At 41.9% G+C, this 23903-nt stretch overlaps 1 protein-coding gene across 1 annotated transcript in view; it reads right to left on the reverse strand.

The window, feature by feature from the left end:
- DYNC1LI2 (dynein cytoplasmic 1 light intermediate chain 2) overlaps nucleotides 1–23903 on the reverse strand; it is a 326410-nt gene that overhangs the window by 127532 nt on the left and 174975 nt on the right. The window contains exon 5 of the mRNA XM_053700389.1: nucleotides 3815–3984. Within this exon, the coding sequence (XP_053556364.1) occupies nucleotides 3815–3984 (170 nt within the window). The remainder of the gene's footprint in view (nucleotides 1–3814; nucleotides 3985–23903) is intronic.

A 23903-nucleotide genomic window follows, 5' to 3' on the forward strand; every position in this document is an offset into this window, starting at 1 on the left:
CTAAAAAAAATAATCAACCTCCCGATCGGCAAAATGTGTTCTTTAAAGTTAATCCGCAGAGAGAAGTGAAAACCACCAAACATGAGCCTCATATTATACTCCTCAGCCCCAGTGCCTGCCATTACTGCCTTATCCTTAAATGTTCCCCCAACTATATAGGAGAAGTCTAGTGTCCCTTTTAACTGGAAATAAAGTACCCAATTTTTCCTGCATTCCATCCAGAAAAAAAAACTCAGCACTTATCTCAGAAATCTGCCAGGCAGCAAGGCAGCTCACTAGGTTTGAGAGGTCCTCTCCCTCACATGGACCTGTGGAAACAGAGATAAATACTGAGTAATCTTACTCAGGCTTTCAGTATTAGGGCAGCATTAACTACATGGGAGGCGCAGTGAGGATTGTACCCCACGAGTTCCCATTGCTTGAAAGCCACCACTGCTCTACTGAAGAGAATGATATGGACTACGGCTATACCCTAGGACAAAGCAGAACAATCTTGCACTGCATAAAAATAAAAAAAAAATCTTACTTGAAAATCTTCTTTCCAACACCTAAACTTTACCACTTCCTTGCTCAAATGTAGGCAAACAGAATGACTGGGGTTGGAGGGAAGGGAGGTGATATTTAAAGTGAAAGTTTTACAAACGCTAGGATTTACTATTGAAACAAATAAAGGGCACTTTCATTCATGAAGTATAAGATACTTCATGTAGAAAGCTCCTTTATTTGATTCAATCGATCGCCGCTCTTAGCTCCTACAGCAGCCCATGGCTATAATAGCCGTGCGATAAATCCGGCTAGGCGCCCATGGGAGCAATATTTACCGCATGGCTATTGGCTAAGAGGTGAAAACGTCACCTCTTAACCAAAAATGTTTTAAGTCATGTGCTGCTGTAGGAGCTAAGAGTGGCGATCGATTGAATCAAATAAAGGAGCTTTCTACATGAAGTATCTTATACTTCATGAATGAAAGTGCCCTTTATTTGTTTCAATAGTAAATCCTAGCGTTTGTAAAACGCTAGGATTTACTTTCACAGCTTTGCTGTGGTGCTCTTTGCCGCCTCCTGCTGGGCAGGAGTGATATTCCCAATAGTAATTAGATGATCGGTGTATTCATTGTGACATTAGAAAGAAAAAAACAACAACTTGTTTTGTTTCAAGATTCATTCCCTAATAAATACTGATAGCCTAGAAATGATTTTAAGAAAATGAGCTAAACCCATTTTTTTCTTTTATGATTCAGATCGAGCGTGCAATTTTAAGCAACTTTCTAATTTACTCCAATTATCAATTTTTCTTTGTTCTCTTGCTATCCTTTTTTTTTCTTTTGCTTAGCCCATTTTTGGTTGAGAACCTGGGTTATGCTTGCTTATTGGTGGGTAAATGTAAGCCTCCAATAAGCAAGCGCTATCCATGGTGCTGAACCTAAAATGGGCTGGCTGCTAAGATTTACATTCCTGCTTTTAAAATAAAGATAACAAGAGAGCGAAGAAAAATTGATAATAGAGCATCAAATGTTAAGCAACTTTCTAATTTACTCCTATCTGAATCATAAAAGAAAAAAAATGGGTTCAGTGTCCCTTTAACGACCAACGTCGTAACCTGTACGACGTTAGTCGTTATGCCCTTAAGGACCAGCGACGTGCAATCCTGGGCTTCTCTCTGCCGCAATCACACTCAAAATAGCGAGATTGCGCTATTTCTGCATGCGATGCATGGGGCACTTCAGAAATAGAATTGCCACTCTGATGCCCTCTCTGCATCGGCAAGCGATGGTGCGGATCGTTGGTGAGTAGGAGCCAATGCAGGGAGACGGGTGGGCGGCACATCACCGGTGCGTGCTCCGGATCCTGTGATGAAAGTGTCCGTGAGCACGCAAGGAGGCGGGGCTCGGGAGCGCGTGCGTGCACGGCTATCATACATACATTACCAAAGGAGGGGAGGGGAAGGGGAAAAGGATCCGGGACGGGGAGGGTATTGAGGGGGAAGATACACTACAGAAAAATAGGGTTTTTTATTTTCTTTAAAAAAACAAAACAAAATTATATGGACTACTGGGTACTGGCAGATAGCTGCCAGTACCCAAGATGGCGTACAATAAGGCAGAGGGGGGAGGGGAGATTCTAAAAGGCAGAATAAATATTATTTTTAAAAAAAATAAAAAATAAATAAATAAATGCCTTTTATATTAGTACTGGCAGACTGGCGGGGACAATTGTGGAGTGGTGGGAGGCTGAAGCTAAAATTAACCCTACAAGCTACCTAATTAACCCCTTCACTGCTGGGTATAATACATGTGTGGTGGGCAGTGGCATTTAGCGGCCTTCTAATTACCAAAAAGCAACGCCAAAGCCATGTATGTCTGCTCAACAAAGGGGATCCCAGAGAAGCATTTACAACCATTTGTGCCATCATTGCACAAGCCGTTTGTAAATAATTTCAGTGAGAAACCTAAAGTTTGTGAAAAACTTTGTGAAAATGTACAATATTTTTATTTGATCGCATTTGGCGGTGAAATGGTGGCATGAAATATACCAAAATGGGCCTAGATCAATACTTTTGGTAGTCTACTAAAAAAAAAAAATATATACATGTCAAGAGTATTCATGGTTTCCTGACAGATATCAGTGTTCCAATGTAACTATCGCTAATTTTGAAGAAAAAAAAAAAAAGTTTGGAAATAGCATAGTGCTACTTGTTCTTATTGCCCTATAACTTGCAAAAAAAGCAAAGAACATGTAAACATTGGGTATTTCTAAACTCAGGACAAAATTTAGAAACTATTAAGCATGGGTGTTTTCTGGTGGTTGTAGATGTGTAACAGATTTTGGGGGTCAAAGTTAGAAAAAGTGAATTTTTCCATTTTTTCATCATATTTTATAAAAAAATTTTTTTTAGTAAATTATAAGATAAGATGAAAATAATGGTATCTTTAGAAAGTCCATTTAATGGCGAGAAAAATGGTATATAATATGTGTGGGTACAGTAAATAAGAGGAAAATTACAGCTAAACACAAACACCACAGAAATGTCAAATTAGCCCTGCTCCTTAAGGGTAAGAAATTGAAATATGGTCTGGTCCTTAAGGGGTTAAGCCCCTCAAGTCACAGTTCAGTCACATTATAATACCACGTACCCCCAGTGCTTAAAAGGGACATAGTACCGTAAAATCGTTTTTACCTTAATGTTTTTTCAATTACTTTTAATACCAGCTGCAGAGTATAAAATGTATAAGACAATGCTCCTTTTTTGTATTTAAAATTGCTGGTTTTGCTCTTTGAAACCACAACCCCATCAATATGGGTTGTGCTTGCAGGGAAATCAGATCTCTTTATTTTATCACTTTCTGTGCACACGTTTTATTGTATTATCCCTGTATGTATACACCAAAAGCACAATATTTTGAGAGAACAATTGGAAATTAGCATTTTATTGCTTATCTCTTCTGACTCCCACTCGGAGTGTAATTCCTTCCGCTGGCTAGATTTACACAGCATTTCTGTAGTCTATACTTAAGTATAAAAACTTTCAGTATAGGAAGGGATAACACAAAATCAACTATTTTAAAATGCTAAAATAAAGGTAAATTAGCTATTTGAAAACAATTTAATAAAATCTGACAGGTAAAATAAAAGGGGATACTTTTTTAGGGTATACTGTCTCTTTAAAGTAACTGTAGGGCATCAAGACATTATGCCAAGCACCAAAAAAAAAATGTTTTTGGCATGAAGAATTACTTGTAGTGTCTCCCTTAGGTCTCTTACACTCAGAAACGTATGCACTAATTCTGTAAGTAATGGTCTTAGACCGGTTTTACCTTAGTGCAAACAACCAGCACAGAGATGCCAAGATTGTGAGTCAGAATGTTGTCTCCCAGTGGCAGAATAATGTTCTCCTCTTCTTGCCCAGACGCTGCAGGACCTCTTCTCTGTGGTGATGCTGAGGATGCTTCTTCTGGTTCAACATACTCCTGGAAGTCTTTTACAACTGAAATAACAAACAGTCAGTCAGTGTGCATATACTACTCTATTCAAAATATCATACAAGTTTCGTATTGGAGAAACAAAGCAGCTGGAAATATATCGGATAACTTCAGTAATCATCTTTCTCACAAGTTCATCAGCTAAACCCCCGTATATCTGTTTAACATCAATAAACTGTCAATATACCAACATCTTCAATAAAACAGAGACATATTTTGGTTTGCAATATAAAATGATCATATTTATCCCAAACCCTTATGATCAAATACATGGATCATGAATGTGCTTATCTATCTAATATAGCGCTGCAGAATCTGTTGGCGCTCTACAAATAATAATAATCTATCCATCCATCTCTATACCCATAGAGATAAAACATAAATTATGCTTACCTGATAATTTTCTTTTCTTCTGACGGGAAGAGTCCACAGCTGCATTCATTACTTTTGGGAATACAGAACCTGGCCACCAGGAGGAGGCAAAGACACCCCAGCCAAAGGCTTAAATACCTCCCCCACTTCCCTCATCCCCCAGTCATTCTGCCAAGGGAACAAGGAAAAGTAGGAGAAATATCAAGGTGAAAAAAGGTGCCAGAAGAACAAAAAATTACTGGGAGCTGTGGACTCTTCCCGTCAGAAGAAAAGAAAATGATCAGGTAAGCATAATTTATGTTTTTCTTCATAAACGGGAAGAGTCCACAGCTGCATTCATTACTTTTGGGAAAACAATACCCAAGCTAGAGGACACTGAATGCAAACAAAGGATGGGTACAAAAAGGCAGCCCCTTCAAAAAGGCCCCACAGCCTGAAAATACCCAACACCCTATAAAAATATAGACACGAGTAAAAAAAAAAAAAAAAAAAAAAACTAAGCCCAGGTAACTGCACAGTAGTTACACAACCAGCAAAGCCGAGCTAGAGACCACTCAGTCCCAAAGTCTGTTGAGCACAAACAGCCTCCGAAGAGTCAGCTCTGCGGCTCTCGACTCCCATGAAGAGTACCCGGCCAAAAGACAAGGACCACTACCTGCCCCCGAAAGGAAAAGGAGATTCCCAGTTGCCTCGTATCAGATCGAAACCTGCAGACTAGGCAAGCATAGACAGCAGAAATAGGATAACTATCCCAGCAGTTAGCAAAGAGCTCTCCAAGATCCCAGCAGTTAGCAAAGAGCTCTCCAAGAGAACACCAAACCGTCTGAACAGGAACTCTAAATGACCAGCACCCAGGTAGGAAGCCGACTCAGCCATTGTGGAAACCCAAACCACCGAGAGGCGATTTACAGCTTGCTAGCACACATTCAAGGTGCAAATAGCTGTAGCTGGTTTCAAACTGTAAACCTTGAAAAAAACTCAACAGCCCTCCGAATAACGGGTTTCAAGGAGCGGCCCCTCCCAGCACCGCCGGTAGAAAAGAGGAGGACATCAAAAGTCCTCCCACCGAAGGGGAGGACAGACTCTAGAAGAAAACAGTCAACCGATCCCCGACCTTCCCTCCAGGGTAATGGTCCCAGTCCAAAGGCTAGTCAAAGACCAAAGACAAGATTCTCAGACCCCTGGAAGAAAAAAAACATAATTTATGCTTACCTGATAAATTTATTTCTCTTGTAGTTATCCAGTCCACGGATCATTCATTACTTATGGAATATATTCTCCTTCCCAACAGGAAGTTGCAATAGTCCACCCACAGCAAAGCTGCTATATAGCTCTTCCCCTAACTGCCATATTCAGTCATTCGACCGAAAACATGCAGAGAAAGGAAAAACCATAGGGTGCAGTGGTGACTGTAGTTCAAATGAAAAAATTACCTGCCTTAAAGTGACAGGGCGGGCCGTGGACTGGATACACTACAAGAGAAATAAATGTATCAGGTAAGCATAAATTATGTTTTCTCTTGTTAAGTGTATCCAGTCCACGGATCATCCATTACTTATGGAATACCCATACCAAAGCTAAAGTACACGGATGATGGGAGGGACAAGGCAGGTACTTAAACGAAAGTTACCACTGCCTGTAAAAAAAAAAAAAAAAAAAAACCTTTCTCCCAAAAATAGCCTCCGAAGAAGCAAGGTATCAAATTTGTTAAATTTGAAAAAGTATGAAGCGCAGACCAAGACTCCGTCTTGTAAATCTGTTCAACAGAAGCCACATTTAAAAAAGGCCCAAGTGAAAACCACAGCTCTAGTAGAATGAGCTGCAATCTCTTTAGGAGGCTGCTGTCCAGCAGTCTCATAAGCTAAATCAATTATGCTTTTTAACCAAAAAGACAGAGAGGCTGCTGAAGTCTTTTGACCTCTCCTCTGTCCAGAATAGACAACAAACAAGGTGAACGTTTGATGAAAACTGTAGTAGCTTGTAAGTAAAACTTTAAAGCACAAACCACTTCCAATATTGTGTAATAGACGTTCCTTCTTTGAGGAAGGATTAGGATACGCAGGACTACCTTATCCGTACGAAGGACCAGATAAGGAGAATCATATTGTAACACAGATAACTTGGAGACTCTACGAGTCGAGGAAATAGCTACCCAAAAGGAACTTTCCAAGATAAAGATTGATATCTATGGAACAAAAAAGGTTCAAACGGAACTTCTTGAAGAGCCTTAAGAACCAGGTTTAAGCTCCATGGTGGAGCAACAGCTTTAAACACAGGCTTGGATCTAACCAAAGCCTGACTAAATGCCTGAACGTCTAGAATACCTGCCAGATGCTGGTGCAAAAAAATAGACAGAGTAAAAATCTGTCCCTTTTAAGGAATTAGCTGACAACCCTTTACTCAAAAACATCTTGGAGAAAAGATAATATCCTGGGAATCCAGGCTTTACTCCATGAGTAACCCTTGGATTCATAACAATCAGATATTTACAACATATCTATGTTCAATTTTCCTAGAGACAGGCTTTCATGTCTGTATTAAGGTATCAATGACTGACTCGGAGAAGCCATGCTTTGATAACATCAAGCGTTCAGTCTCCAGGCAGTCCATCTCAGATTGATTCTATTTAGATGGTTGAAAGGACCCTGAAGTAGAGAGACCTGTCTCAGAAGCAGAGGCCGTGATGGAAAGGATGACATGTCCACCAGATCTGCATACCAGGTCCTGCGTGGCTACGCAGGCGCTGTCAAAAACACCAAAGCCCTCTCCTGCTTGGTCTTGACCTCCGAAGGAAATCCCACTCCCCCGGAAGAAAAGTCTGACGACTTAGAAAATCCACCTCCCAGTTCTCAACACCTGGGATATGGATAGCTGATAGACAAGAGTGAGTCTCTGTCCAGTGAATTATTGTAAGACTTCTAACATCACTAGGGAACTTCTGTTCCCCCTTGATGGTTGATGTAAGCCACAGTCGTGTATATTGTCCGACTGAGTATGATGTACCTCAGAGTTGCTAACTGAGGCCAAGTCTGAGAGCATGGAATATCACTCCCAGAATATTTATTAGAAGGAGGGTCTCCTCCTAAGTCCACTATCCCTGAGCCTTCAGGGAGTTCCAGACTGCATCCCAACCTAAAAAGGCTGGCATCCATTGTAACAATTGTCCCATCTGACCTGCGGAAGGTCATACCCTTGGACAGATGGACCCGACATAGTCACCAGAGAAGAGAATCTCTGGTCTCTTGGTCCAGGTTCAACAGGGGGATAAATCTGTGTAATCCCCGTTCCTCTGACTGAGCATGCATAGTTGCAGCAGTCTGAAATGTAGACGTGCAAACGGTACTATGTCCCTTGCCGCTACCTATTAAGCCGATTTCATTCATGTACTGAGCCACCGAAGGGCGCGGATGGGATGAAAAACACGGCAGAAATTTAGAAACTTTGACAACCTAGACTCCGTCAGGTAAATTTTCATTTCTACAGAATCTATCAGAGTCCCTAGGAGGGAAACCCTTGAGATTGGGGATAGAGAACTCTTTCCTTGTTCACTTTCCACCCATGTGATCTCAGATCCGTCCGTATGAAACTTGGCAATTTGGATGTTTGACGCCTGTATCAGGATGTCATCTAACTAAGGGGCCACTTCTATGCCCCGCGGCCTAAGGACCGCCAAAGCGACACCAGAACCTCCATAAAGATTCTTGGGGCTGTAGATATCCCAAAGGAAAGAGCTACAAACTGGTAATGCCTGTCTAGAAAGGCAAACCTGAAAAACGAAGGTGATCTTTATGCATCACCATGTGAGGATAAGCATCCTTCAAATCCATTGTAGTCCTCTATTGACTCTCCTGGATCATAGCTAAGATGGTACGAATAGTTTCCATCTTAAATGACGGAATTCTGAGGAATTTGTTTAAGATCTTTAGATCCAAAATAGGACTGAAGGTTCCCTCACCTTGGGAACCACAAACAGATTTGAGTAAAAACTCTGTCCCTGTTCCTCTCTTGGAACTGGATGGATCTCGTACACAATGTAAGAATGCCTCCTTCGTTATCTGGTTTGCAGATAATTGTGAAAGGCGAAATCTCCCCTTTTTTTTTGGGGGGGGGGGGGGAATCCTTGAATCCAGAAGATATCTCTGGGATATAAATTCCAATGCATAGGGATCCTGGGCATCTCTTGCCCACGCCCGGGCGAAGAATGAAAGTCTGCCCCCTATAGGATCCGTTACTGGATAGGGGTCCGTTCCTTCATGCTGCCTTAGAGGCAGCAGCAGGCTCCTTGGCCTGCTTATCTTTGTTCCAGGTCCAATTGTCTCCAGACCGCCTTGGACTGAGCAAAAATTCCCTCTTGTTTTGCCTTAGAGGAAGTGGATGCCACACCTGCCCTGAAGTTTTAAAAGGCACGAAAATTAGACCTTTTTTGGCCCTTGATTCCTATCCTGAGGAAGGGCATGACTTTTTCCTCCAGTGATATAAGCAATAATCTCCTTCACACCAGGCCCGAATAGGGTCTGCCCCTTGAAGGGAAGTTAAGTAGCTTATTTATTAAAGTCACGACAGCTGACCATGATAAAAGCCATAGCGCTCTGCGCGCCAGTATAGTAAAAAAACAGAATTCTTAGCCGTTAGTCTAGTCAAATGAACAAAGGCATCAGAAAACAAAGGAATTGGCTAGCATAAGCTTGTCAAATATATTCATCCAATGGAGTCGCTAACTGTAAAGCCTCATCAAGAGACTCAACCCAGAACGCCGCAGCAGCAGTGACAGAAGCAATGTATGCAAGGGGCTGCAGGATAAAACCCTGTTGAATAAACATTTTTTATCCATTGGATCTAAAAAGCACAACTGTCCTCGCCAGAGGTAGTGGTACGCTTAGCTAGAGTAGAAACTCTTCTCTCCACCTTAGGAACTGTCTGCCAGAAGTCCCGTGTGGTGGTAACTATTAGAAAACATTCTTCTAAAAAATAGGAGGGGAAGAGAACGGCACACCTGGCCTGTCCCATTCCTTATTAAAAAATTTTTTAGTAAACCTCTTTAGGTATTGGAAAAACATCAGTACACACCGGCACTGCATATTATTTATCCAGTCTACACAATTTCTCTGGCCCTGCGATTGTACACATTCATTCAGAGCAGCCAAAGCCTCCCTGAGCAACAAGTGGAGGTTCTCAAGCATACATTTTAAATGTAGAAATATCAGAATCAGGTTAAATCATCTTCCCTGAGTCAAAAAAAAATCACCCACAGACTAAGCATATTGTGAGGTAGTATCATACATGGTTCTTAAAGCGTCTGTATGCTCTGTATCTACCCCCAGAGCTATCTGCTTTCCTTTAATTTCAGGTAGTCTGACTAATACTGCTGCCAGAGTATTATTCACCACCTTTGCCATGTCTTGTAAAATAAACGCTATGGACGCCCTTGATGTACTTGGCGCCATTTGAGCGCGAGTCCCTGAAGCGGGAGTCGAAGGGTCTGACACGTGGGGAGAGTTAATCGGCATAACTTTCCCGTCGACAGAATCCCCTGGTAAAATAAACGCTATGGGTGCCCTTGATGTACTTGGCGCCATTTGAGCGCGAGTCCCTGAAGCGGGAGTCGAAGGGTCTGACACGTGGGGAGAGTTAATCGGCATAACTTTCCCGTCGACAGAATCCCCTGGTAAAATAAACGCTATGGGTGCCCTTGATGTACTTGGCGCCATTTGAGCGTGAGTCCCTAAAGCGGGAGTCGAAAGATCTGACACGTGGGGAGAGTTAGTCGGCATAACTACCCCCACGACAGAATCTTCTGGTGATAATGTTTTTAAAAGACAAAAAAATGATCTTTATTGTTTAACATGAAATCAGTACATCTGGTACACATTCTAAGATGGGGTTCCACCATGGCTTTAAAACATAATGAACACAGAGCTTCCTCTATGTCAGACATGTTAGAACAGACTAATAATGAGACTAATAAGCTTGGAAAACACTTTAAATCAAGTTAACAAGCAAATATATAAAACGTTACTGTGCCTTTAAGAGAAACAAATTTTGTCAAAATTTGAAAAACAGTGAAAAAAGGCAGTAAAACAAACGTAATTTTTACAGTACATGTAATAAGGTAACAGAGCATTGCATCCACTTGCAAATGGATGATTAACCCCTTAATGCAAAAAACAGATAAAAAAAACCGACATAGACGTTTTTAAAAACAGACACAACAAAACTGCCACAGCAGAGCTGTGGATTACCTTCCCTATAAACGATTTTGGAAGTCTTTTTAGCCCTTTAGAAATGTCCTGTAGTATTCATGGGACTGCTGAGGGAATCTGGATAGTTCATTTTGTAATTTTAACTGCGCAAAAAAGCGCTAAATTAGGCCCCTCCCACTCATATTACAACAGTGGGAAGCTTCAGTTAACTGTTTCTATGCAAAATTTAAGCCAGCCATGTGGAAAAACTTAAGCCCCAATAAGTTTTATCACCAAACATATGTTAAAAATGATTAAACATGCCAGCAAACGTTTTAAAACACATTTTTACAAGAGTATGTATCTCTATTAATAAGCCTGATACCAGTCGCTTTTACTGCATTTAAGGCTATACCAACATTACAGTGTTATCACCAATGTACGTTAAAAAACGATTAAACATGCCAGCAAACATTTTAAAATACACTTTTATAAGAGTATGTATCTCTATTAATAAGCCTGATACCAGTCGCTATCACTGCATTTAAGGCTTTACTTACATTACTTCGGTATCAGCAGTATATTTTTAGTCAATTCCATTCCTAGAAAAATATTTTACTGCGCATACCTTATCTGCAGGAAAACCTGCACGCCATTCCCCCTCTGAAGTACCTCACTCCTCAGAATGTGTGAGAACAGCAAATGGATCTCAGTTACGTCTGCTAAGATCATAGAAAAACGCAGGCAGATTCTTCTTCCAAATACTGCCTGAGAAAAACAGCACACTCCGGTGCCATTTAAAAATAACAAACTTTTGATTGAAGAATAAACTAAGTATAAATCACCACAGACTCTCACGACCTCCTATCTATGTTGAGGCTTGCAAGAGAATGACTGAATATGGCAGTTAGGGGAGGAGCTATATAGCAGCTTTGCTGTGGGTGGACTCTTGCAACTTCCTGTTGGGAAGGAGAATATATTCCATAAGTAATGGATGATCAGTGGACTGGATACACTTAACAAGAGAAAGGATGGATCTACGAGAAGCAAGCCCCAGAGAAGAACTCTGACCACTACTACAAACAGCATGCTACCGTGAGTAAGGACAGACCTTGTGCTCGGGTACGAGACCCCCTACACTGCTGTCTTCCCTAAAGGGGAATACTTCCCAAGGGAAGAGGGTTCTCAGACCCCCAGCATCTAAATATCAGAATCCAACATTGAACAGGAGACCAATCAGGGTTCAAACCCCCAGCCTCCTGCTGTAGGAACGATGGAACCAGTTACTACTCCACATCTCCCTTTACAGGATTCTGAAATTGCAAGAAAGGAAGGAACCTTACAGGGCAAGAAAACAAGGACCCACAGGTGGCCACAGAAACTGAGGTAACTCCGAACCAGGAGAACCCACCCCCCACTCTATTGGAGAGAAGGGGACTTAAAGCAACGGAAAATACCCTACCATAGAGGCGAGACGCCTTGGCCATATCGCCAACCCAGTTGAAGACACCTGGAGTCTACAAGGAACATCAAATGCGCCAGAAGATCAGTAGGGACCCGTCAGAGAGACCTAGAACCTAAGCCACAGGCAGATAGGAATCTCCCATGGGAAACGGAGCCCTGCCCCCTTCAAAAGGACACGGCGGGACCACAAACACTTAAGGTGAGACCGAACCGTCCATACCCGATCCAGGGAGAGACATGGTCAGAAAAACAGAAACTATCGAAAGATCTAACTTCCTGAGGAACCCTAAGCCTCCTACGAACAGGAGCGCACCATCTAAAGTCCGTAGACTAGGCGATCTAGCAACAGCCTTAAACCCAAGAGTCTAAAAGAATTCCTGAACAGTTTAAGAATTCAGCATCCAGTGCTCCTGGATCGCAAGGAAAATTCTCGTAGACAAGCTTAACCACGTGTTACACACGCTGGCAAGGAAACAAACAACACCCGAAGTTGGATGTGAACCCTGGACCTTGGCTTGCCATCCCAGTGAGTTAGACGTAAACCACCCTCCACGAATCCCCAACTGAGCATCGAGAATAAATGGTCAACTACCTGACCCCAAAGGGCGACCGTCTGTAACCGACCTCGGCTCTTCACTGTTAAGCCCCAAGGCTAGATTTGCAATGAGTACGCAGATAACAACCAAACGTCGAACACCATGGTCAGACCAAGGGTATTATATGAAAGAGACAACAGCCAGAGATCCTTGCAGGATCGATCTTCCAAATACCCTGTTAACAGGGTAAAAGCTGGAAGCTTCGCAGCTCCCCACAGTAGGCAGGGAAACCCCTGCACTCCACCTCTTAGAGTAATACAACTGAGCAAAGGAAGGACATGCCCACACTTCCAGATCAGATAACCCACACAAGGCGGGAAGGAAGTAGACACCGCAAGAAAATGTTTGGGAGGCTAAAGAGTCAGCATCCGGAAGAACCTCAAGTGAAGACACAAATCGCTCACCACTCTGAACACTAGACCACATAGGTCACTCACATCTCCCAACTCCACAGGAATGGAAACTAAGGTTCTGAGTCCTCAGGGACCTGTAAGAACCATGACAACGTCTGAAAAGACAGATCCATATCCCAGGCGTTATACCTACACACTAGGCCTCATACTTCGAAAAAGAATCCGAGCCCGGAGTCCCTATCAATAGGCCAAGTGACATTCAGAATCCGACAGGATTAAATCAGCTCAACAAGGGTGACATGAACCCAGGTAAAAGCAGAAAGTGTCCGACCAGTACCTGCCTGGTACAAGGACACTCCAGAACTGTCCAAGAAAATTAGACCCGAAGGTTCGATAAGTGAACTAGAAAACATAATTCTGTTATTTAAAACTTCCGTGGAAGTGCCACGCGACCACGAAATCGCAAGTATCGGTTCCAGAGACGAACGTTTTCAAAACGGAAATCAGACATGAGCTTAAGAAAAAACAAATCAAAACACATCCAACCGGATCAAAATAAAAGGAAGGCAGCACCCGCAGGTGAACGCCCAAGGTGAATTAAAACGCCAACGGGACCAGCCGATCAGAGACCCCATTCACCCAAGCTCAGAACTGGAACCGAAACATAAAAGAAAGAAAGTAAAAACATAATTTATGCTTACCTGATAAATTTATTTCTCTTAGTGTATCCAGGCCACGGATCATCCATTACTTGTGGGATATTCTCCTTCCCAACAGGAAGTTGCAAGAGGATCACCCACAGCAGAGCTGCTATATAGCTCCTCCCCTCACTGCCATATCCAGTCATTCGACCGAAACAAGACGAGAAAGGAGAAACCATAGGGTGCAGTGGTGACTGTAGTTTAATTAAAATTTAGACCTGCCTTAAAAGGACAGGGCGGGCCGTGGACTGGATACACTACAAGAGAAATAAATTTATCAGGTAAGCATAAATTATGTTTTCTCTTGTTAAGTGTATCCAGTCCACGGATCATCCATTACTTGTGGAATACCAAAACCTAAAGCTAAAGAACACAGATGATGGGAGGGACAAGGCAGGAACTTAAACGGAAGGAACCACTGCCTGTAGAACCTTTCTCCCAAAAACAGCCTCCAAAGAAGCAAAAGTGTCAAATTTGTAAAATTTTGAAAAGGTGTGAAGCGAAGACCAAGTCGCAGCCTTGCAAATCTGTTCAACAGAGGCCTCATTTTTAAAGGCCCAGGTGGAAGCCACAGCTCTAGTAGAATGAGCTGTAATCCTTTCAGGGGGCTGCTGTCCAGCAGTCTCATAGGCTAAGCGTATTATGCTCCGAAGCCAAAAGGAGAGAGAGGTTGCCGAAGCTTTTTGACCTCTCCTCTGTCCAGAGTAAACGACAAACAGGGCAGATGTTTGACGAAAATCTTTAGTAGCCTGTAAGTAAAACTTCAAGGCACGAACTACGTCCAGATTATGCAAAAGACGTTCCTTCTTTGAAGACGGATTAGGACACAATGATGGAACAACAATCTCTTGATTGATATTCCTGTTAGAAACCACCTTAGGTAAAAATCCAGGTTTGGTACGCAGAACTACCTTGTCTGAATGAAAAATCAGATAAGGAGAATCACAATGTAAGGCAGATAACTCAGAGACTCTTCGAGCCGAGGAAATAGCCATCAAAAACAGAACTTTCCAAGATAAAAGTTTAATATCAATGGAATGAAGGGGTTCAAACGGAACTCCCTGAAGAACTTTAAGAACCAAGTTTAAGATCCACGGGGCAGCAACAGTTTTAAACACAGGCTTAATCCTAACCAAAGCCTGACAAAATGCCTGGACGTCTGGAACTTCTGCCAGACGCTTGTGCAAAAGAATAGACAGAGCAGAGATCTGTCCTTTTAAAGAACTAGCTGATAAGCCTTTGTCCAAACCCTCTTGGAGAAAGGACAATATCCTAGGAATCCTAACCTTACTCCATGAGTAACTCTTGGATTCACACCAATAAAGATGTTTACGCCATATCTTATGGTAGATTTTCCTGGTGACAGGCTTCCGAGCCTGTATTAAGGTATCAATGACTGACTCGGAGAAGCCACGCCTTGATAGAATCAAGCGTTCAATCTCCATGCAGTCAGTCTCAGAGAAAACATAATTTATGTAAGAACTTACCTGATAAATTCATTTCTTTCATATTAGCAAGAGTCCATGAGCTAGTGACGTATGGGATATACATTCCTACCAGGAGGGGCAAAGTTTCCCAAACCTCAAAATGCCTACAAATACACCCCTCACCACACCCACAATTCAGTTTAACGAATAGCCAAGAAGTGGGGTGATAAGAAAAAAAGTGCGAAAGCATATAAAATAAGGAATTGGAATAATTGTGCTTTATACAAAAATCATAACCACCACAAAAAAGGGTGGGCCTCATGGACTCTTGCTAATATGAAAGAAATGAATTTATCAGGTAAGTTCTTACATAAATTATGTTTTCTTTCATGTAATTAGCAAGAGTCCATGAGCTAGTGACGTATGGGATAATGACTACCCAAGAAGTGGATCTTTCCACACAAGAGTCACTAGAGAGGGAGGGATAAAATAAAGACAGCCAATTCCTGCTGAAAATAATCCACACCCAAAATAAAGTTTAACGAAAAACATAAGCAGAAGATTCAAACTGAAACCGCTGCCTGAAGTACTTTTCTACCAAAAACTGCTTCAGAAGAAGAAAATACATCAAAATGGTAGAATTTAGTAAAAGTATGCAAAGAGGACCAAGTCGCTGCTTTGCAGATCTGGTCAACCGAAGCTTCATTCCTAAACGCCCAGGAAGTAGAAACTGACCTAGTAGAATGAGCTGTAATTCTCTGAGGCGGAGTTTTACCCGACTCAACATAGGCAAGATGAATTAAAGATTTCAACCAAGATGCCAAAGAAATGGCAGAAGCTTTCTGGCCTTTTCTAGAACCGGAAAAGATAACAAATAGACTAGAAGTCTTACGAAAAGATTTCGTAGCTTCAACATAATATTTCAAAGCTCTAACAACATCCAAAGAATGCAACGATTTCTCCTTAGAATTCTTAGGAATAGGACATAATGAAGGAACCACAATTTCTCTACTAATGTTGTTGGAATTCACAACTTTAGGTAAAAATTCAAAAGAAGTTCGCAACACCGCCTTATCCTGATGAAAAATCAGAAAAGGAGACTCACAAGAAAGAGCAGATAATTCAGAAACTCTTCTGGCAGAAGAGATGGCCAAAAGGAACAAAACTTTCCAAGAAAGTAATTTAATGTCCAATGAATGCATAGGTTCAAACGGAGGAGCTTGAAGAGCTCCCAGAACCAAATTCAAACTCCAAGGAGGAGAAATTGACTTAATGACAGGTTTTATACGAACCAAAGCTTGTACAAAACAATGAATATCAGGAAGAATAGCAATCTTTCTGTGAAAAAGAACAGAAAGAGCAGAGATTTGTCCTTTCAAAGAACTTGCGGACAAACCCTTATCTAAACCATCCTGAAGGAACTGTAAAATTCTCGGTATTCTAAAAGAATGCCAGGAAAAATGATGAGAAAGACACCAAGAAATATAAGTCTTCCAGACTCTATAATATATCTCTCGAGATACAGATTTACGAGCCTGTAACATAGTATTAATCACAGAGTCAGAGAAACCTCTTTGACCAAGAATCAAGCGTTCAATCTCCATACCTTTAAATTTAAGGATTTCAGATCCTGATGGAAAAAAGGACCTTGTGACAGAAGGTCTGGTCTTAACGGAAGAGTCCACGGTTGGCAAGAGGCCATCCGGACAAGATCCGCATACCAAAACCTGTGAGGCCATGCCGGAGCTACCAGCAGAACAAACGAGCATTCCTTCAGAATCTTGGAGATTACTCTTGGAAGAAGAACTAGAGGCGGAAAGATATAGGCAGGATGATACTTCCAAGGAAGTGATAATGCATCCACTGCCTCCGCCTGAGGATCCCGGGATCTGGACAGATACCTGGGAAGTTTCTTGTTTAGATGGGACGCCATCAGATCTATTTCTGGAAGTTCCCACATTTGAACAATCTGAAGAAATACCTCTGGGTGAAGAGACCATTCGCCCGGATGCAACGTTTGTCGACTGAGATAATCCGCTTCCCAATTGTCTACACCTGGAATATGAACCGCAGAGATTAGACAGGAGCTGGATTCCGCCCAAACCAAAATTCGAGATACTTCTTTCATAGCCAGAGGACTGTGAGTCCCTCCTTGATGATTGATGTATGCCACAGTTGTGACATTGTCTGTCTGAAAACAAATGAACGATTCTCTTTTCAGAAGAGGCCAAAACTGAAGAGCTCTGAAAATTGCACGGAGTTCCAAAATATTGATCGGTAATCTCACCTCCTGAGATTCCCAAACTCCTTGTGCCGTCAGAGATCCCCATACAGCTCCCCAACCTGTGAGACTTGCATCTGTTGAAATTACAGTCCAGGTCGGAAGCACAAAAGAAGCCCCCTGAATTAAACGATGGTGATCTGTCCACCATGTTAGAGAGTGTCGAACAATCGGTTTTAAAGATATTAATTGAGATATCTTCGTGTAATCCTTGCACCATTGCTTCAGCATACAGAGCTGAAGAGGTCGCATGTGAAAACGAGCAAAGGGGATCGCGTCCGATGCAGCAGTCATAAGACCTAGAATTTCCATGCATAAGGCTACCGAAGGGAATGATTGTGACTGAAGGTTTCGACAAGCTGTAATCAATTTTAAACGTCTCTTGTCTGTTAAAGACAGAGTCATGGACACTGAATCCATCTGGAAACCCAGAAAGATTACCTTTGTCTGAGGAATCAAAGAACTTTTTGGTAAATTGATCCTCCAACCATGATCTTGAAGAAACAACACAAGTCGATTCGTATGAGATTCTGCTAAATGTAAAGACTGAGCAAGTACCAAGATATCGTCCAAATAAGGAAATACCACAATACCCTGTTCTCTGATTACAGACAGCAGGGCACCGAGAACCTTTGTAAAAATTCTTGGAGCTGTAGCTAGGCCAAACGGCAGAGCCACAAACTGGTAATGCTTGTCTAGGAAAGAGAATCTCAGAAACTGATAGTGATCTGGATGAATCGGAATATGCAGATATGCATCCTGTAAATCTATTGTGGACATATAATTCCCTTGCTGAACAAAAGGTAAGATAGTCCTTACAGTTACCATCTTGAACGTTGGTATCCTTACATAACGATTCAATATTTTTAGATCCAGAACTGGTCTGAAGGAATTCTCCTTCTTTGGTACAATGAAGAGATTTGAATAAAACCCCATCCCCTGTTCCGGAACTGGAACTGGCATAATTACTCCAGTCAACTCTAGATCTGAAACACATTTCAGAAATGCTTGAGCTTTCACTGGATTTGCTGGGACACGGGAAAGAAAAAATCTCTTTGCAGGAGGTCTCAACTTGAAACCAATTCTGTACCCTTCTGAAACAATGCTCTGAATCCAAAGATTGTGAACAGAATTGATCCAAATTTCCTTGAAAAAACGTAACCTGCCCCCTACCAGCTGAGCTGGAATGAGGGCCGCACCTTCATGTGGACTTAGAAGCAGGCTTTGCCTTTCTAGCTGGCTTGGATTTATTCCAGACTGGAGATGGTCTCCAAACTGAAACTGCTCCTGAGGATGAAGGATCAGGCTTTTGTTCTTTGTTGAAACGAAAGGAACGAAAACGATTATTAGCCCTGTTTTTACCTTTAGATTTTTTATCCTGTGGTAAAAAAGTTCCTTTCCCACCAGTAACAGTTGAAATAATGGAATCCAACTGAGAACCAAATAATTTGTTACCCTGGAAAGAAATGGAAAGTAAAGTTGATTTAGAAGCCATATCAGCATTCCAAGTTTTAAGCCATAAAGCTCTTCTAGCTAAAATAGCTAGAGACATAAACCTGACATCAACTCTGATAATATCAAAAATGGCATCACAGATAAAATTATTAGCATGCTGAAGAAGAATAATAATATCATGAGAATCACGATGTGTTACTTGTTGCGCTAAAGTTTCCAACCAAAAAGTTGAAGCTGCAGCAACATCAGCCAAAGATATAGCAGGTCTAAGAAGATTACCTCTACACAGATAAGCTTTTCTTAGAAAGGACTCCATTTTCCTATCTAGAGGATCCTTAAACAAAGTACCATCTGACGTAGGAATAGTAGTACGTTTAGCAAGGGTAGAAATAGCCCCATCAACTTTAGGGATCTTGTCCCAAAATTCTAATCTGTCAGGCGGCACAGGATATAATTGCTTAAAACGTTTAGAAGGAGTAAATGAATTACCCAAATTATCCCATTCTTTGGAAATTACTGCAGAAATAGCATCAGGGACAGGAAAAACTTCTGGAATAACTACAGGAGTTTTAAAAACCGTATTTAAACGTTTAGATTTAGTATCAAGAGGACCAGAATCCTCTATTTCTAAAGCAATTAGGACTTCTTTAAGCAAAGAACGAATAAATTCCATTTTAAATAAATATGAAGATTTATCAGCATCAACCTCTGAGACAGAATCCTCTGAACCAGAGGAATCATCAGAATCAGAATGATGATGTTCAGTTAAAAATTCATCTGTAGGGAGAGAAGTTTTAAAAGATTTTTTATGTTTACTAGAAGGAGAAATAACAGACATAGCCTTCTTTATGGATTCAGAAACAAAATCTCTTATATTATCAGGAACATTCTGCACCTTAGATGTTGAAGGAACTGCAACAGGCAATGGTACTTTACTAAAGGAAATATTATCTGCTTTAACAAGTTTGTCATGACAATCAATACAAACAACAGCTGGAGAAATAGCTACCAAAAGTTTACAGCAGATACACTTAGCTTTGGTAGATTCAGCACTTGACAGTGATTTTCCTGTAGTATCTTCTGACTCAGATGCAACGTGAGACATCTTGCAATATGTAAGAGAAAAAACAACATATATATAAAGCAAAATTGATCAAATTCCTTAAATGACAGTTTCAGGAATGGGAAAAAATGCCAAAGAACAAGCTTCTAGCAACCAGAAGCAATAAAAAATGAGACTTAAATAATGTGGAGACAAAAGTGACGCCCATATTTTTTCGCGCCAAATAAGACGCCCACATTATTTGGCGCCTAAATGCTTTTTGGGGCCAAAAATGACGCCACATCCGGAACGCCGACATCTTTGGCGCAAAATAACGTCAAAAAGTGACGCAACTTCCGGCGACACGTATTACGCCGGAAATGGAAATATAATTTTTGCGCCAAAAAAGTCTGCGCCAAGAATGACGCAATAAAATGAAGCATTTTCAGCCCCCGCGAGCCTAACAGTCCACAGGGAAAAAGTCAAATTTTAAGGTAAGAAAAATGTTAAATTAAAATGCATTATCCCAAATATGAAACTGACTGTCTGAAAAATAAGGAAAGTTGAACATTCTGAGTCAAGGCAAATAAATGTTTGAATACATATATTTAGAACTTTATAAACAAAGTGCCCAACCATAGCTAGGAGTGTCACAAAAAATAAGATTTACTTACCCCAGGACACTCATCTACATGTTTGTAGAAAGCCAAACCAGTACTGAAACGAGAATCAGCAGAGGTAATGGTATATATAAGAGTATATCGTCGATCTGAAAAGGGAGGTAAGAGATGAATCTCTACGACCGATAACAGAGAACCTATGAAATAGACCCCTTAGAAGGAGATCACTGCATTCAAATAGGCAATACTCCTCACATCCCTCTGACATTCACTGCACGCTGAGAGGAAAACCGGGCTCCAACTTGCTGCGGAGCGCATATCAACGTAGAATCTAGCACAAACTTACTTCACCACCTCCATCGGAGGCAAAGTTTGTAAAACTGAATTGTGGGTGTGGTGAGGGGTGTATTTGTAGGCATTTTGAGGTTTGGGAAACTTTGCCCCTCCTGGTAGGAATGTATATCCCATACGTCACTAGCTCATGGACTCTTGCTAATTACATGAAAGAAATTAGATTTGGATGATTGAAAGGACCTTGCATTAGAAGGTCCTGCCTCAGAGGCAGAGTCCATGGTGGAAGAGATGACATGTCCACTAGGTCTGCATACCAGGTCCTGCGTGGCCATGCAGGCGCTATCAGAATCACCGATGCTCTCTCCTGTTTGATTTTGGCAATCAGTCGAGGGAGCAGAGGAAACGGTGGAAACACATAGGCCAGGTTGAAGAACCAAGGAGCTGCTAGAGCATCTTTCAGCGTTGCTACCGGGTCCCTGGACCTGGATCCGTAACAAGGAAGCTTGGCTTTCTGGCGAGACGCCATGAGATCCAGTTCTGGTTTGCCCCAAAGATGGACCAGTTGAGCAAACACCTCCGGATGGAGTTCCCACTCCCCCACATGAAAAGTCTGACGACTTAGAAAATCCGCCTCCCAGTTCTCTACGCCTGCGATGTGGATCGCTGACAGGTGGCAAGAGTGAGACTCTGCCCAGCGAATTATCTTTGAGACTTCTAACATCGCTAGGGAACTCCTGGTTCCTCCTTGATGGTTGATGTAAGCCACAGTCGTGATGTTGTCCGACTGAAATCTGATGAACCTCAGTGTTGCTATCTGAGGCCAAGCTAGAAGAGCATTGAATATTGCTCTTAACTCCAGAAAATTTATTGGGAGGAGTTTCTCCTCCTGAGTCCACGATCCCTGAGCCTTCAGGGAGTTCCAGACTGCGCCCCAACCTAGAAGGCTGGCATCTGTTGTTACAATCGTCCAATCTGGCCTGCGAAAGGTCATACCCTTGGACAGATGGACCCGAGAATGCCACCATAGAAGAGAATCTCTGGTCTCCTGATCCAGATTCAGCGTAGGGGACAAATCTGAGTAATCCCCATTTCACTGACTTAGCATGCACAATTGCAGCGGTCTGAGGTGCAGGCGTGCAAAAGGAACTATGTCCATTGCCGCTACCATTAAGCCGATTACTTCCATGCACTGAGCCACTGACGGGCGTGGAATGGAATGAAGGACACGGCAAGCATTTAGAAGTTTTGATAACCTGGACTCCGTCAGGTAAATTTTCATCTCTACAGAATCTATAAGAGTCCCTAGGAAGGAGACTCTTGTGAGTGGTGATAGAGAACTCTTTTCCACGTTCACTTTCCACCCATGCGACCTCAGAAATGCCAGAACTATCTCTGCATGAGACTTGGCAATTTGAAAGCTTGACGCCTGTATCAGGATGTCGTCTAGATACGGAGCCACCGCTATGCCTCGCGGTCTTAGAACCGCCTAAAGTGAGCCCAGAACCTTTGTAAAAATTCTCGGGGCAGTGGCCAACCCGAAGGGAAGAGCTACAAATTGGTAATGCCTGTCTAGAAAGGCAAACCTTAGGAACCGATGATGATCTTTGTGAATCGGTATGTGAAGGTAGGCATCCTTTAAGTCCACTGTGGTCATGTACTGACCCTCTTGGATCATGGGTAGGATGGTCCGAATAGTTTCCATTTTGAATGATGGAACTCTGAGGAATTTGTTTAAGATCTTTAGATCCAAGATTGGTCTGAAGGTTCCCTCTTTCTTGGGAACCACAAACAGATTTGAATAAAATCCCTGTCCTTGTTCCGTCCGCGGAACTGGATGGATCACTCCCATTACTAGGAGGTCTTGCACACAGCTTAGGAATGCCTCTTTCTTTATCTGGTTTGCTGATAACCTTGAAAGATGAAATCTCCCTTGTGGAGGAGAAGCTTTGAAGTCCAGAAGATATCCCTGAGATATGATCTCCAACGCCCAGGCAGGGCCTATGAATACCCAAAAACTCCCCTCGCCCATCGGGCGAGTAAATGACAAAACTTACCAGCCCGCAAGAAACTTTAGTCACCCGTGCGTATCTTCATGTAGTGTGTATATATCTTATGTAAAAAAGGCAATATAAATAGTGTTATTGTAATCCCACAAAGCATTGCAGACAGAGGTTCCAATTTGAATGCCCTGCAAGCTGCTTAATATTTGGGACTTAATAAAAAGGCTTTAACGTTAAAAAATATTTTCTTTCATGTAATTAGCAAGAGTCCATGAGCTAGTGACGTATGGGATATACATTCCTACCAGGAGGGGCAAAGTTTCCCAAACCTCAAAATGCCTATAAATACACCCCTCACCACACCCACAATTCAGTTTTACAAACTTTGCCTCCTATGGAGGTGGTGAAGTAAGTTTGTGCTAGATTCTACGTTGATATGCGCTCCGCAGCAAGTTGGAGCCCGGTTTTCCTCTCAGCGTGCAGTGAATGTCAGAGGGATGTGAGGAGAGTATTGCCTATTTGAATGCAGTGATCTCCTTCTACGGGGTCTATTTCATAGGTTCTCTGTTATCGGTCGTAGAGATTCATCTCTTACCTCCCTTTTCAGATCGACGATATACTCTTATATATACCATTACCTCTACTGATTCTCGTTTCAGTACTGGTTTGGCTTTCTACAAACATGTAGATGAGTGTCCTGGGGTAAGTAAATCTTATTTTCTGTGACACTCTAAGCTATGGTTGGGCACTTTGTTTATAAAGTTCTAAATATATGTATTTAAACATTTATTTGCCTTGACTCAGAATGTTCAACATTCCTTATTTTTCAGACAGTCAGTTTCATATTTGGGATTATGCATTTGAATTAATCATTTTTTCTTACCTTCAAAAATTTGACTCTTTTTCCCTGTGGGCTGTTAGGCTCGCGGGGGCTGAAAATGCTTCATTTTATTGCGTCATTCTTGGCGCAGACTTTTTTGGCGCAAAAAATCTTTTCCGTTTCCGGCGTCATACGTGTCGCCGGAAGTTGCGTCATTTTTTGACGTTATTTTGCGCCAAAGATGTCGGCGTTCCGTATGTGGCGTCATTTTTGGCGCCAAAAGCATTTAGGCGCCAAATAATGTGGGCGTCTTATTTGGC

The sequence above is a fragment of the Bombina bombina genome, chromosome 1 (assembly GCF_027579735.1).
Source record: "Bombina bombina isolate aBomBom1 chromosome 1, aBomBom1.pri, whole genome shotgun sequence".
NCBI classification, from domain to species: Eukaryota; Metazoa; Chordata; class Amphibia; order Anura; family Bombinatoridae; genus Bombina; species Bombina bombina.